The following is a 15,193-nucleotide window of genomic DNA, read 5'->3' as shown; positions in this document are numbered from 1 at the left end:
CTGCCCAATAAAAAGACAGACAAATGCTAGAGGGAAATACAGTCAGAGTCTTGAATCTCATCCTAGTGATGGTGCTCTTACTCCTCGAATTATAAAATAAAAAGCGAGCAACTACACTCCAACTCAGAAGTCTTGGTTAAGCTTAGACTAATTGCATTCCTAGCGTTAAGTGTTGTCATTTACATGAACCTAAGCCTTACCTTGCTGACCAGCAGCTCCCACCTAGGGGAGTTGGGGACAGTTCCCTTTTAAGAATGCTGAGATGTGCCCGAGTCCTCCTTACAGCTCGGAAAACTGAGATAAGTAAGAAGTTTGCTCAAGTCCATGCGCTGAGTCAGTAACAAGCCAGCATTACAGCATCCTGGAGCTTAACCCTGTGCTCTGCCCATGGGAACACAGTACGGGAAAAGCTACTGTACAGAATCATTCCCTTCTCCATGTCAAAAAGTTTTACCAAAAAAGGTACAGATACCAGTAAACAGTGTACATAATTTCTTATTCAACAAATGAAAGTTCTTTAGTAAAGCAATCTGTTCTATTGTATCTTGACCCTGGAGAAGCTTATTTCCAGCTTTGATTCTTTGATATCTTAAAGCTTTTAAGAGAAAGTTGAAGATTCAGTTAAGAAACATAACGCTGCAGTCAGTACCCTTTACATTAGCCACAATGATATGTTACATTTTCTAGTTTAAGGAGTATCTGTGCCACCCAATTCTGCAATCAAAGCAGCAATCTTGAAGCCAAGAATTCACACATCTCAGGGAAAAAAAAAAACAAAACAACCAACAAGCTGGAGAACTTCAGTTTAAACAGAGCAAGCCTTGTAACATGCCATGGAGAGGTGAGAGATTTAAATTCTGTGAATATCTGTTATTGCCATTTCAAACAAAAGCCCTCTCATCCCCAGTCTTGCCCAGCCCATGCTGTAGCAGGTAGGACAAATGCTGCATGGCAAGAAAAAACTCCCCTCACAACACAGCTTAATAATGGAAATGAAACATTTGCATTTTGCTTTATGAATGCAGCGGAGAGATATCACTTAAACAATGTTTCCAAAGACCAAAGGACTTAAGCACAGCTACAGAGAAAGTCAGAAAAAGTCTTCCTAAACTTCGGGGTTAGTTTGATCCATCTGCCCCACACTGGACTCTTACCTTACCCTGGCCAACAAAGCTTTTAACGTTCCAGGAGAGACAGAACACCATCAGCTTGTTCCATCACATCATGGAACAAGACAGCATAATGGGTGCCCATTGTGACAGACAATACTGTATAAAAGAAGGCTTTTCTTAATGGCAGAATCAAATTGGACACTACTGGCTAACCTGGAGCAAGATCTATATTTTTCCCTTCTGGAGTTTTTAATTTTCTCTTGAACCAGAAACATTCTTTCTAATCAGTTAAATCCGACAGGACTACAGAGAGCTCAGTTCCTAAGCATGCTCTGCACCAGGAAGGGTCGGTCCTACGTCCAATTAAAACCAAGAAGTTGCTGTTTTCCAAGGGCAAGAGTTCTTTACTGGTCACCTAGCCGGAAACCTTGGCCCCAGTTGTGCCTTCCACCACCCTGCTGATCTTCTGCAGCTCTTCTCATGCTGGCGGGTGGGACACCAAACCCTGACACTCCTCCTCTCCTGTTTGGCAGCCAGCGGTACCTAGGACAAGCCAGAAGAGAAGTATGAGAAACAGCCAACAGCTTGGGGCTAAATGCCAGACAACTTTTCCATGCACTTCCTTTTAGCTGCTAGACTTTGCAATAAAACTGTCTTTCCACAGCAGTACGTCACAGAATTCTTTCCAAATACAAGCTTTCAGCACATTGAGAAATGGGAATTCTGGGGAAGTTCCACCTCTGGGATATGGTTAGATACAATAAACCAAACACAGGAGAAAAAAAACCATGGGAAGTGCGTCTCACTGCTTAAGAATAAATGCTGTGATGCAAACTTAATTCCCCCAACTTCTCTTTTCTTCAGGGGAAATAATAAAAAAATCCAAATCGCTTTTGAGAGTATCTCTGTCCAATAGTTGCACAGCTCCTGTTCTAACAGCATCTAACCTTCTTACTGCTCTCCAGGTAAACATTCCTGAGGAACTGAGGGCCGAAGAGACTAGGGGAAACAAGCTCAAGCAACTGGCATGTCTGAAATCAAAGCTCAAGCGACCTGGCCAGAGCAAATCAGAGCTGCAAGACTTTATCATCCAACTTACGCTACGATCTAAATAGTCATCTAAAATACATCTTCTGCATTTTGCACGAGATGCCATCAGCGCAGAGGCATTTCAGCTCTGCAACAGTTACACCCAGTCAGGACCTGTTAAGTTTCCTTCTGCAAACCCCGTGCTGAACTTGACCACTGGAATCAGAGGCCCAGACATAAAATCCAGATTCCTTTCTACAATCAGAAATGATCATGTAGAGAAAAAGTTCTTCATTATTAATATAAAAGTATCTGTAATTTATCACTGCATATTTTTTAACAAAACACTACAGTGCTAAGGCAGAATTTATTCCCTTGTAAAGATGTTTGCAGTACTTCTGTTCCTGCCTCTCAAATACAGAGAAAATTAAATGCACATATGAGGAATCAAGAGAATTGCACCCAACCAACAAGACTGATGGCAGTTTCAGAGCTGTTATTACCTTGAAAGACATTTTGAAAAAACATTTTGTCTTCTAATCTTTATGGAAAATTAGGTTCACCAGAAGGGCTTGCAAACACAGAAATAGAATATAAAGCTTCCCTACTCATTAAAACTTGTACAGAAAGTGTAACTGCAATCCAACTTTGCATCTTCTAATTAACAGTTTATACTACATAAATGGCTGAGTTCCTAACTCAAGTTGTAGAGAAAGAATATTTACAACCCTAAAGGATGAGGACAAGGGCAACTGAAGCTCTAAATTCTGACTTCTGACTGCAGTATTCCAATGCCAAAACAATGAATAGATCACATGAAAAAGCACTTCAGAAACCAAGACCTGCAGTCTCAGCCAAGGTGACAGGCACAGACTGGCACAGAGCAGAACATATATTATAGTCCTGAGCGAGTCTACAACTGACTCCTATTAATGCTACAGGCTGCTGAACTGGTAGCTACTGTAATGATACATGGAAATAGAGATAAAAGATCACTTAGAGGAGAAAACTTTTTTTTCAATACCATCTACTAATTGTTAGGGAGTTCTCTTTAGTAGAGCTCACTTAACTAGCAAAACTATGACTCTCACTTCTAAGAGTGGGTAAAGGGCATGAGCCATCACAACTCTCACACAGGCCATTTACAAGAAACTCAGCATTTTTGATGACTCAGCAGCACAGTCAGTAGCATGGACTGAAGCAGGCTAGTTTAGCAAAGTATTTTACGCCTTACAGCCCCAGCAAACAGATGTCTGATGAACAACACAGAAAACTGAACCAAACAAACAGAAAGCTAAAGATTAAAAGACAGCTTACAGGAACTGAGGTGTGGACAGAAAATTCCTTCCTCCCAAATCCATCGGATATTTAAACATTAAGAAGAAATACAGGTGTCCAACCAGATTTCCTATCAGCTCATTGATGACTCTGTAAGGAAAAAGACAAATAAACAAGTGACCATCTTCTGCCAGTTACTACTGTTAACCTGCCGTGGGCCCCTACTGGGGCCATGAGCCACAGAAAATTTCCCTTCCCTCATCATTTTTTGCAGCTGCTTCTTTAGAAGGGCCAACCTTCAGTGCCAACACATCAACAGGCTGTTCCAGCCTCCCTTCCAAGCCTTCTCTACTGTCTCTACTGAAAATGCAATTAAACAGTTGTTGACATCAGGGAACTCGACCGTAGAGATATTAGCATCTAAAATAATGGTCTGCAGAGCTTGAGAAGTTACTGCTGTTTTCACTGGACAATCTGTCTCCTGCTGTACTAACCTGTTTTGTTTCCAATTTTGCAAAAACGCTGCTGAATGGAGGCCCTTGAGTATCTTCTGTCATGCATAGAAACAGCAGGTACCGAGCAGCAAGTAGTTTTCTCAAGTGACGGGTGAGTCAGTAGGAGACACAGCCAGAAAAGGGAATTTGGTTTCACTGTACTATCTCTTCCCTTTATAAATCAACCACCTAACTTGTTAATGTCACTAATTATGTTACAGCGGCACCAAGAGGCCCCCAGCCAGTGCAGGGCACCAATGAGGAAGACCAAGGGGATTTCTGCATCATGGGGTTTAGTCAAAGAAGCCCAAGGCAGATCAATGAATTCATCAAGAGCCAATACAACACCCTGTGGGCTTGTTATTCTGCAAGCTGAAATCAGGCAAGACTGTGAGGGAAGGAACCATCAGCACCATCAGAGTCAAGCCAAATTTGTTTCTAAAGCCAGTAATGATAGCTGGTCACATGGGATGGCATCTTTCTTCACTGTGCAGTACTCCTTCTGTATGGAAAAGGCCTAGTGCATAGATCTACTAGAAAACAAACCAAATTTTTATTGCGTTCCCCTCACCTACACTCTAGTTCTCACACGCACATCTCATCTCTGCTTTTAGATGACCATCACGTGACCCTGAACTTTATCACTGTCAGATTATACAGCTTTAAGCCTCTTATTTTAATATTGCTTCTGAACTGAGCAATAAGTTCAATAGCTAGCTGTAAAAGCTTTGTAACTTCAAATTGGCCATGTCAGTAAATACATACGATCCACCAATGATGTAGTTGAATCCCAGTATAACCCATGGAAGGTAACAGGCCTGAAAAAGAACACAATGGAAACAGAGAAGTTTTAAGTACAAGTTAAGGACATAAACCTGCCCAACTTCCCACTGCACTAATAAGCACGATTATAATCTCAACATTTTAGGCATTACACAAATTCTGATATATTAAAACTAAAGCAGATTCTACCTAACAAGGTAGGATACTCCAAACTGAGCGACCACTAACATTTTTAGACAAATTCTTTTAAACATTAAGCAGATGTGTCTTTTGCACTTTATGTTGCTCAGTAAGCTTACACCTGGAACAAAGTCCTGGTATTTCTGATTTTGAAGATGTCTAGAAACAATGATCAAAAAAGTTTTCACCTCAAGATCTGGCAGAAACAGATGGGGTTGCACAGAAAAGAACAATTTAAAACATCAACATTTTGCCACTACGGTGTTTATTAGGAATATTTTTCCTCTTTTCAGACCAATAAACTTCCATTATCAGGACATCTGAGTGACACTGTACGCAATGAAGAAATTTGTCTTTGCTCCATCTCAAAGAACACAGAGCTACATCAAAGCATGAGACACTTTTAACAAGAGAAAATATCTACAGTTTGCCCCTCAACCCCTTCATGGGCATCTCTGAGGCAGAATCCTTCCCATCTCCCATCCGACATACCTTAAATCGTGTTCCAAACCAAAATGACACAATCATGTCTCTGTTCAGCTGGGCCCACACATAAAGTACTGACATGATGAGTGGAATCATCAGCAACTGCAATGTTGGGGGGAAAAAAAAAAGCAAACACCATCACTTTCACAGAAGCCCAAGAAACTTAAACAGGCAGCAGGACCTATAAGCTTTATAAACAGCTCTGAAGCATGATAGATTGGTAAAACCTCTATATAAGTGTTACTTACAAATTGAAAGCACTGTTTTAGCTATCTGCCAATTTCTGAACTGAAGACAGACGGTGCCAGCAACGTTTCCATAAATTGTTTTAATGCTACGAACCAGCTCGTGTGTTTGGAAGAGATGTTAAAACTCATGCCTTGAGGCGTGACTCCACTCAACAAGTTCCAGGTTAAAGCTGGCACATCAGTGCCCGCATCCAGCCTTCTCCAAGCCTTACAGTGCACCAGCAGTCTCACTCGGCGCACAAGCACCTTAGGGTCTTTATTCAAATCATCTTTATTTTACTGGAACAACAAAGTAGTATCTAATTTCTGAAAGTATTTGACATGGAAATAGAGGCTCAGGTACTCTATCTTCTCACTTTCAAGCAAGCCACTCAAGCAAAAAAACCCAAAAGACCCTTATTTCTAAGAAAAACACATTTGTACATCAAACAACCACCTCTTTTAAGCAATACCTTTTATGTAGATAAAAAAACCCCAAACATTTTAAGTCCCTTTTAAAAAAAGATACAGGAAACAGAATCATTTAGATTGGAAAGGACCTTCAAGATCATTGCTAGTTACCCTAGCAATGCCAGGTCCACCACTAAACCGCGTCTCTAAGCACCGTGTCTACATGATTTTTATACACCTCCAGGGGTGGTGACTCTACTACTGCCCTGGGCAGCCTGTTCCAACGCTTGACAACATTTTCAGTGAAGAAATTTTTCCTAATATCCAATCTAAACCTCCCCTGTTACAAACTGAGGTCATCTCCTCTTGATCTAATCAACACAATCAGTCCAAAATTCATACAATGTGTGGGTGACTTCAGCGTGCTTCTGAGAATTCCGTGGCATCTTCCCGACAGAAAAAAAAAACTTTTAAATGCAAAGTTATGGACAGCCCTTTACAGAACCCAGCCATGACTGCAGATGCATGACTGCTGTTTTTGTTTACCAGCGGAGCCTGATAAATGATGTAATAAAACATAGAATCATAGAATGCTGGGGTTGGAAGGGACCTCTAGGGATCATCTAGTCCACCCGCCCTGCCAGAGCAGGATCCCCTAGGGCAGCCACACAGGAACACATCCAGGCAGGTTTTGAAAGTCTCCAGAGAAGGAGACTCCACAACCTCTCTGGGCAGCCTGTGCCAGGGCTCTGTCACCCTCACAGTAAAGAAATTCTTCCTCATGTTGAGGTGGAACTTCCTATGTCCTAACTTAAACCCATTATTCCTTGTGCTGTTACTGGGCATCACCCAATAGAGATTGCCTCCTTCCTCTTGACACCCACCCCTCAGATATTTGTTTACGTTAATAAGGTCCCCTCTCAGCCACCTAATGCTAAGATAAAATTGTACAAAATATTAGAGATATTGGTACAGGCTTTGAGTGATGATGAATATGTTGGGGAGAGAACAGCAGAGGCAGGCTGAAAACATGCAGTTACCCAGTCCAAGAAACACTCCCCCATTTCCCCCCTTAATATTTGGGGAGATAAGAACTGCCTCATTGAAACAGGTTCTTTAGATCACTATTTTAATCATTCTTCTGAGGATTTTGCACTTCTCAGTTGTGATCTGGATCTGAGGCTGCATTTTTTCCACAAAAAGATTTTCTGTTGGCAAGTACAAGGCACACAAAATTTGAGAAGACTAATGAACCCAAGAATCATTTTTAGATAAAAAAGACTGCAGAGCCACATTCATTAAAAGAAACAGTGCATAGATGACATCTTGTGTCCATTTTAGTAGGAGGCTGAGCCGTTCCTGACTGCACAAACAGCCAATTTTCAGTCCTGAACTCCCTAACTAGGTTAGGAGTGGCAGAATCAGATACAGGCTCGTGATGTTAGCTGATGCTAACCCAAACTAAAAAATGAAAAACACACAAAGCAGTCCATTTTGATACAAATTAAGTAAGCCTAGCTTAACTACATTCTGCAGTTATACCACTAATGCCCTCTATAAAGTCATTAAGCAGTCAGAAAGTTCCATGAGGTTACTACTTAAGAAACTGTGCTGCACTTACCTGCATGTCCATTGCCAAGCCAGTTATCTGTCATTGAGCCACTAAGGAAAACGCAACAAAACCTGACAGACTAGAACAACAAACAGAAGCTGCACACACACTGCACACATGCAAAAGCCTTCGAGGTTTAAAATTTAAACAACTTTCCTGTGCAGCATTAAGTTAACCACCGGAAAAAAGGAAAAACCTCCAACAATCTCGAGATTTACACAGTTTCAATAACTGCTTTTCAGTAGCCTTTCAAGCTACCACCTCCAGTCACTACCCCAAGGGCTGACGGATGCACTAGCCTTCCCTCCATGGTGCAACTGGCTAACCACAAACTCAGCCAGTCCTTGCATAAAAGCGTGTTAGAGGTCTAATATCTGGATTATTTCATTAGGTTTTTTTAAGACTAAAATGTTGGGTTTCTAACTAAAAATGCCAGATCATAAAAAAAAAAAGTCAATATAGAATTACAGAATGGGTTGGGCTGGAAGGGACCTCTAAAGGTCATCTAGTCCAATTCCCTGCAGTGAGCAGGGGTATCTTCAACTAGATCAGATTGCTCAGAGCCCCATCAAGCCTGACCTTGGATGCCTCCAGGGATGGAACCTCCACCACCTCTCTGGGCGACCTGTTCCAGTGTTTCACTACCCTCATAGAAAAGAACTTCTTCCCAACATCTAATACCAGTCTACCCTGCTCCAGTTTAAAACCTTCACCCCTCATCCTATCACTACACACCCTTGTGAACAGCTGCTCCCCAGCTTTCCTGTAGCCCCCTTCAGGTACTGGAAGGCCTCTATAAGGTCTCCCTGGAGCCTTCTTTTCTCCAGGCTCTCAGCCTGTCCTCATGGGAGAAGTGTTCCAGCCCTTTGACCATTTTTGTGGCCCTCCTTGGGACCCGCTACAACAGGTCCACATCCTCTTTCTGTTGGGGGCTCCAGAGCAGGATGCAGTACTCCAGGTGAGGTCTCACCAGAGCAGAGCAGAGGGGCAGAATCATCTCTGCTGGCCACGCTTCTTTTGATGCAGCCCAAGATGTGATTGGCCTGCTGGGCTGCAAGAGCACATTGGTTGCTCATGTCCAGCTTTCTGTCTGCCAGTACCCCCACGTCCTTTTCTGCAAGGCCACTCTCCATCACATCATCCCCCAGCCTGTAGTGATAACAAGGATTGCCTTGACCCAGGTGCAGGACCTTGCACTTGGTCCTTATATTGCGACTGATTCACAGAAAACAATTTCTTGAAGTGTATCAATGCAGGCTTTCAATACTACTCTCCTGTCTTGGAAACCAAAGGATCTACTTGGTGTAGAAACAATTGCTGAAGACCCTCGCTATGATCATAATGCTTTTAACAGTTCATAAATGTGTGGAAATAGCACCATGCATTTTCCCAGATCATGCACCCAGGATGCTCCTTACATTACATAGGGAACATGCAACTGGAAGCTTTTAAATGACCAGTTTGAAAGTCAAGTCACAATCAGAATCATCTAATAGCTCACAGTCAACAGCCTGCAACTACAATGAAGTTGACTGTTTTCTTAAGAATGCAACTAACGTACACTGTTTTCCTAGTTACTGCTGTAGCTCAACAGGACAAGCAGGAATAGCAAATCCCTCCATATAATCTCTAGTGCAATGCAACTAGAGATATATTAATCTATTGATAAAGGTGATAGCATTTTTACCCACTAGCTTTCCTGGCTGTATTTCATTCACACTGACAGCACCACTCCCTTTTTTCCACATACTGTGCCACTGCAAATTGCTACAAGGAGGCAGCTACAGCACAGACAGAATGGAAGCGTCTCCAAGGACGGAGGTTCCACAACTTCTCTTGGCAACCCTTGTCAGTGTTTGACTGCCCTTACAGTAAAATGGAATTTTCTGTGTTGCACTTTGTGCCTGCTCTCTCTTGTCCGACCACTGAGTGTCACTGAGAGAACCTTGGCTCAGTTTTCTTTACTCCCTCCCTTATCAGCTATTTTTCCACATGATTATTGTGTCCAGCTCTGGAGCCCACTGGATAGATATGGATCTGTTGGAACAGGTCCAGAGGAGGACCACAAAAGTGACCAGAGGGCTGGAGCACCTCTGCTATGAAGAAAGGCTGAGAGAGTTGGAGTTCCTCAGCCTGGGGAAGAGAAGGCTCTGGGGAACCTTATTGTGGCCTTTCAGTACTTAAATAGGACTTGAAAGAAAGATTGGGACAAACTTTTCAGCATGTAGTTATAGGACATGGGCAATGGTTTTACATTAAAAGAGGGTAGATTCAGACTACATATTAGGAAGAAATTTTTTAGGAACAGGGTGGTGAAACACTGGAACAGATTGTCCAGAAGTGGCAGATGCCCCATATCTTGAAGTACTCAAGGTCAGGTTGGACAGGGCTCAGCAACCCTGAAGAGATTCCTGCTTGTTGCAGAAGCATCGGGCTAGCTGACCTTTAAAAAGTCCCTTCCATCCCAAACTGTTCTATGATAAGGCACCCCATAGCCTCCTGCTCTCTAGGCTGCACAATCCCAACTCTCTTAGCTTCTTCTCACGTGACAGATGAGACCCTTTAATCATGTTTGTGACCCTTCGCTGAACTCCAGTACGGCCATATCTCTCTTGTACTTGGGAACCTGGAGCTGGATGCAGTCCCACGTATGCCTCACAAGGGCTGTGCGGAGAGGAGTAATCATAACCAATGCCCTGCCTAACGTGGCCCAGGAAAGGCACATTGCTGGCTCAGGGTCAACATGGTGTCCAGCAGGACCTCAAGGCCTTTTTGGCCTTGCAGACTGTCAGTCCCCAGTTTGTCCCGGTGGCCTGAGGCTCTCCCTCCCCAGGGGCAGGACTCTGTACCTCCCTTGGCTGAGTTTCATGAGATTCCTGACCAGCACATTTCTCCAGCCTCTAACAATCCCTTTGAATGGGAGCACAAACATCCGGTCTACCAACTCCTCTCAGTTTTGTATTTAAAAGAAAATTCAAGTTTGTGGAAAAACTGTTTCCCAACACTCCCAAACCAACAAGCTCAGCTTCTTCAGGAAGGTGGCTCAGTGCAGATGTCCCAGCATTGCTCTCACAGGCTCAAACGACTTGCCCCCACCAGACACAGGATCTGTCCATGAGGTACCTCTATTTCCACCTCAGTGAATGGCAGAGATCAGACCTATTTGCACATGGCCACTTAAACACGCTAAATTCACTCTTAGCCCATGCAGAAATCCACAGAAGTGGCTGAGAGAAGCAACACAGAGAACACCACAGAAGCTCACAGAGCATGAGCTGAGCTTTACGTAGGCAGAACTCGAGATCCCAGGCTACATACTTGTATCAGTACATTTATTAGTATTGTCCCTGTAAGCCACTCACCACCCTTCCAGGAAGATTAAAAACTCACCTGTGAACATTTGCTACATTTTAAAATTGTTAGTTGCTAAAACCTGGTCTTCAAATATATTCTAGGCAGAAACAGGAGACCTAAGATATTCTAAAAGTTTGATGATGGGCAGAAGGATACAACAATGCAGATCCAGTTAAACAGGAGCATGAACATGTAATCTGCTGGCCTTCCATCAAAAGCCCCTGTAAATAAAAAGAGTCATTAGGAAAAGCACTGAAACACTGATAAGAAATTAAGACTTCTTTTTTTTACTTTTAGGAGAAAAGTTACTAACAGTTCCCTATAGGCATTTTCTTCTTTATGATTTTTTGTCTATTTAATTTCAAATAGCCTTATAATAGGACAACCTACAGGACCTACTGCACGCACAGCAGCTCTGTTTAAAAAAGAACATGCTTGGACCCTGCAGGTAAGTGTTTTTAACTTCACAAGACTTCATGATGCAGTTGGACCCCAACCTTTGTGAGAATCTGCCAGTCAGAAACACACGATAAAGAAACATACTTGCACAGCAAAAGCAGAGACACCAAGTTCACTGGTAGAGTCATGTGAAAACCAGTCCTCAGCCAAATTGCACCCTCTTTGCATCATCTAGTCAGACTCAAGAGATATGATGACATCTTCTACACTCCAGAAAAATTAACATACGTGACAAGAACATTCTGTTCCTTCCCCTAAACTGAACTACTTGCCTAATTTTCCATTCCAAACACGTGCCAACTTTTTCCAGGCCAGCAGAAACAAAAAAATTGAATGTCATTCCCTGCAGACCATACTAAAGGAAATATCTTTAGATGCCCAGTTGAGTTTGGGACTCAGTAGAAAGAAGGGTTATAAACCAAAACCCCTAACAACAACTTGGAACCATGAAAATCTTAAGCTTGCTCTTGCAATTTGTGGCAAAAGGCTGTGCAGAGCTCGTCATTTGAGCAAGACTCCTACCAACTTTCATACAGCCCCATGCAGGCAAGGAAAGCCTGAGAATACTGCTGAAATGGACCCAAATCACAAAGCAACAAACTCAGCACACCTCAAACAAGCTGAATTACACGCTAATGATTAAACATTAAAATGCCTACAAAGAAGGCCATTGCTGAAAGTTAGCACTATTTGGCTTCCTGCTACTTTAAATGTCCCCAAAAATTTAAAGAAAATCTACTTTTAAGCACTAACTTTTTAAAACAACTAAAGTAACTCAGCCTACACAAATGAAAAATTGATATTTTAGTCATTTTAAATGTGTTCAACCATGGACGTTATGTGACAGAGGTGAAAAAAAATTGAAAAATCTTCTGAAAAGTTTTAAAGTTGGAGAACTATATAAACTGGACTTTTCTCCTTACTGCTGCCACACAACAAACAGAAACAAATAAAGGGAGGAAACTGACTAACCCTGTAGAAACTCCAGCCCAGGAATTCCTCCAGAATAGGAAGAAATCAAAGCAAATACTATTTATTCCCTTGAAGTTTTTTGCTTCTTGTTACCTGGGAGATCACAACAAGAAGATCAGATCAACCATTCAAGTTGACTTTCCAACAGGTACCTATGAAAACTGAGCTACAGACTGCCAAAAAGCTCAGCATGGGGCCAAGGTGGGCTCTAGCCCGCTGGGTCCTTCAGCCGGACACTGGGCAGGATGCGGTCAGCAGGGAAGAGCTGTAGACTCACCACCCCATCACCTGTGCTGCTGGGGAGCGAACTCTGCATATTCTGCTTTCTCTGTCGGTATTTACGTTCTTTTCCAACAGAAACAAATCAAAACCACATCAATCTCCTTTTCCTTGGAAACTACAGTCATTAGGGAAGCACAATGGCAGTAAAAAAACATGTGTGTATTTTTGACAGCTAAATTTGAAGCTAGCATGCAACACCAGCGTATGCTCAAAAACCCATGTGCTACCCTAAAAACAGAAGTTTCACTTACTCAGTTTCACAGACAAAAGGAGGCACAGATCTACACTGATTTCCACCGGTAAACATATTATCAGCAACCTCTACATCTCCCACCAAGAACTTCACTTATACTCAGAAAAATGACTGTAGTCTAAAAGAAATGCATCAATTCATACAACAGAGCTGACTTCTCAGTTTCAAAATCCAGATGTGTTGTATTGCAGAAATGTAAATTTACTGCTGAAGAGCTGGCTTTCCTCTATAAGCCTGCTCTGCCACAGCACAGACAACTAGACCATTTTAAATGTATGTAGAAGCAGTGACATCTTATAACGTGCATATATTGACTAGGAACTCTTATCACATGTAGCTTTGCACACAAATGCCAGTACTGTCATGTGTTTGTAACCTACTGCAGAAGGCTCAAAGAAAAGGAAGAACTGTTTCTACCTACTAAACTACTAAATTTCACTTAAAAAAAAAATCAAATACAATCTGGCATCACTCTTCCCTTTCCTGGCTGCTCTTCTTACAGTCTAAAAGGGATTCCACATCATCCTCTGGGTGACAGGTTTACTGGGGATCCAAAAATTCACACACCAAAATTCTCAGTCATAAAGGCTTTCAGGAGGAGCTTGGCTTTGCAAACACTTTAATTATTTACTTCATTTGAAGTAATTTTTGTCTAGCCTTAATGACCTGCGCAACGCAAAACGAAAACAACTTTGAAGCTATCATGTAACAACAATCCCTTTTTTGAGAGAAATGATCCATTACGTGGTCTTCTTTCTTCCATTCTTATTTTTTTCCCCTAATTGAAAATCCAACCAGTTCCTTAAGTTTTTCACTTTTCTATTTGACAGAGGGGTGCACTTTATTTGTACAAGTTATCTCTCAGTTCAACATAACCAGTAGAATAACACAGCTAATCACCAACTAACAACTGACATTGTTATTTTCTCAAGATGGATACTACATATGCTCTATCATCCTTTTGTATTCAAAGACATCAGACACAAGGAAACAGAGGTAATCTCATCTTTTAGTCTCTATCCCTTATTTCCTGAAACGCAACTAAAAGCTCCTGTTGAAAGACATATCAAGTTCAGATCCTAAATGAACAGGATTCCCGCCCAAGGAAAGGAGCCAGGGCCAGAAAATCAGTTTCCCATTGACCAACATAATGGGCAGAGGTGAGCCATCTCTCTCACGATTCTCTTTGACTCGGCCACAACCCCATCGCCACAAGCATTCCTCTGTCTGACAATGTCTAGTCTCCATCAGCTCCAAGCACAGTTCACCACGTGACTACGATTTAACGGATAACATACCTGTTTCTAATCGTGAGGAATACTGATACAAGAAATATAAATTCACCAAGTAGAGGAATCCTGTTCCGGGTCCCACTGGGAAGAAGAAAGTTGCAGTTATTGGCCGCCAGATCTGTCGAGATCAAAAGAGAAAGATACAGTGATATATAGTAGAATCAAGTCATATGCACAGTTTTTTTGTTCTCATTTGTTACCAATTACTTGAAAGATACAGAGATTTAAAACAGCCTAAGTATCAATCACTGCTGCTTCAGCGGCTTTTACAGTTGTTTTTTTCTTTTAATCAGATATGCAAGGCTATCAAGACTACAGTAGAAGTCACATACAACTTCCCAGCTCAATTCCATCATGTCTTTGCAGTACTGAGTCTATTGGAGCGCAAAAGGGATATGCTTGCAGGGATGCTACCTTGTTTTAAAAGCATCCATACAAAATTCATTCTTACCTGTTGTACAGAGGGCAAAGAATTCACAGCCTTTAGCTGTTCCTGAACAGCACATCCTGCTCTGCGCTCCTTTAGAGACTCTGCCAACTCTCACTATCGGGCACAGACAATTGCATGGCACCATGTAGTAAAAACTGAACATGTTTGGTCATTGATGACTGAGCTCTTTAACATTTCCAAATAGTGCACTGGGATCTTGAACATCACGGTTCCAGAAGGAATAACAGAACTAGAGCAAAAAATAGTCCTTTAAGCTACTAAATTTTGGAGACAATAGATGAAACAAACTACGGATAGAGCTACCCAGAAATACTGTACATCCCAAACCTCAGGACTTCAGTCGCTAATTGTCAACCACACCTTGGCACAGAGGCTGGCAAACTCAACCACAACCTTGTTCAAATTCCTAACAAGAAGGTGCAAAAGATGCACTTTTTCAGCTCTGCCTTAGCATCAACAGAAGCACTTTAGGACCTGCCTGTAACCCCTGTTCCCAGAGTAGCTCCCACACGATTGCC

General features: G+C 42.1%; 1 protein-coding gene across 1 annotated transcript; it reads right to left on the bottom strand.

The window, feature by feature from the left end:
- Positions 1 to 980: 980 nt before the first annotated feature.
- DERL1 (derlin 1) lies at positions 981 to 14,351 on the bottom strand (the record flags this gene model as incomplete). The annotated part of the gene is made up of 7 exons (XM_009865479.1): positions 981 to 1,655; positions 3,459 to 3,569; positions 4,679 to 4,731; positions 5,369 to 5,464; positions 7,622 to 7,648; positions 11,123 to 11,187; positions 14,231 to 14,351. Coding segments are annotated over 7 exons (612 nt in total), but the record flags the coding sequence as incomplete, so codon positions are not given.
- Positions 14,352 to 15,193: the final 842 nt, after the last annotated feature.

This window comes from Apaloderma vittatum, unplaced genomic scaffold, assembly GCF_000703405.1.
Source record: "Apaloderma vittatum isolate BGI_N311 unplaced genomic scaffold, ASM70340v1 scaffold22632, whole genome shotgun sequence".
NCBI lineage: Eukaryota > Metazoa > Chordata > Aves > Trogoniformes > Trogonidae > Apaloderma > Apaloderma vittatum.
This window is presented reverse-complemented; position numbering and strand designations above follow the sequence as displayed.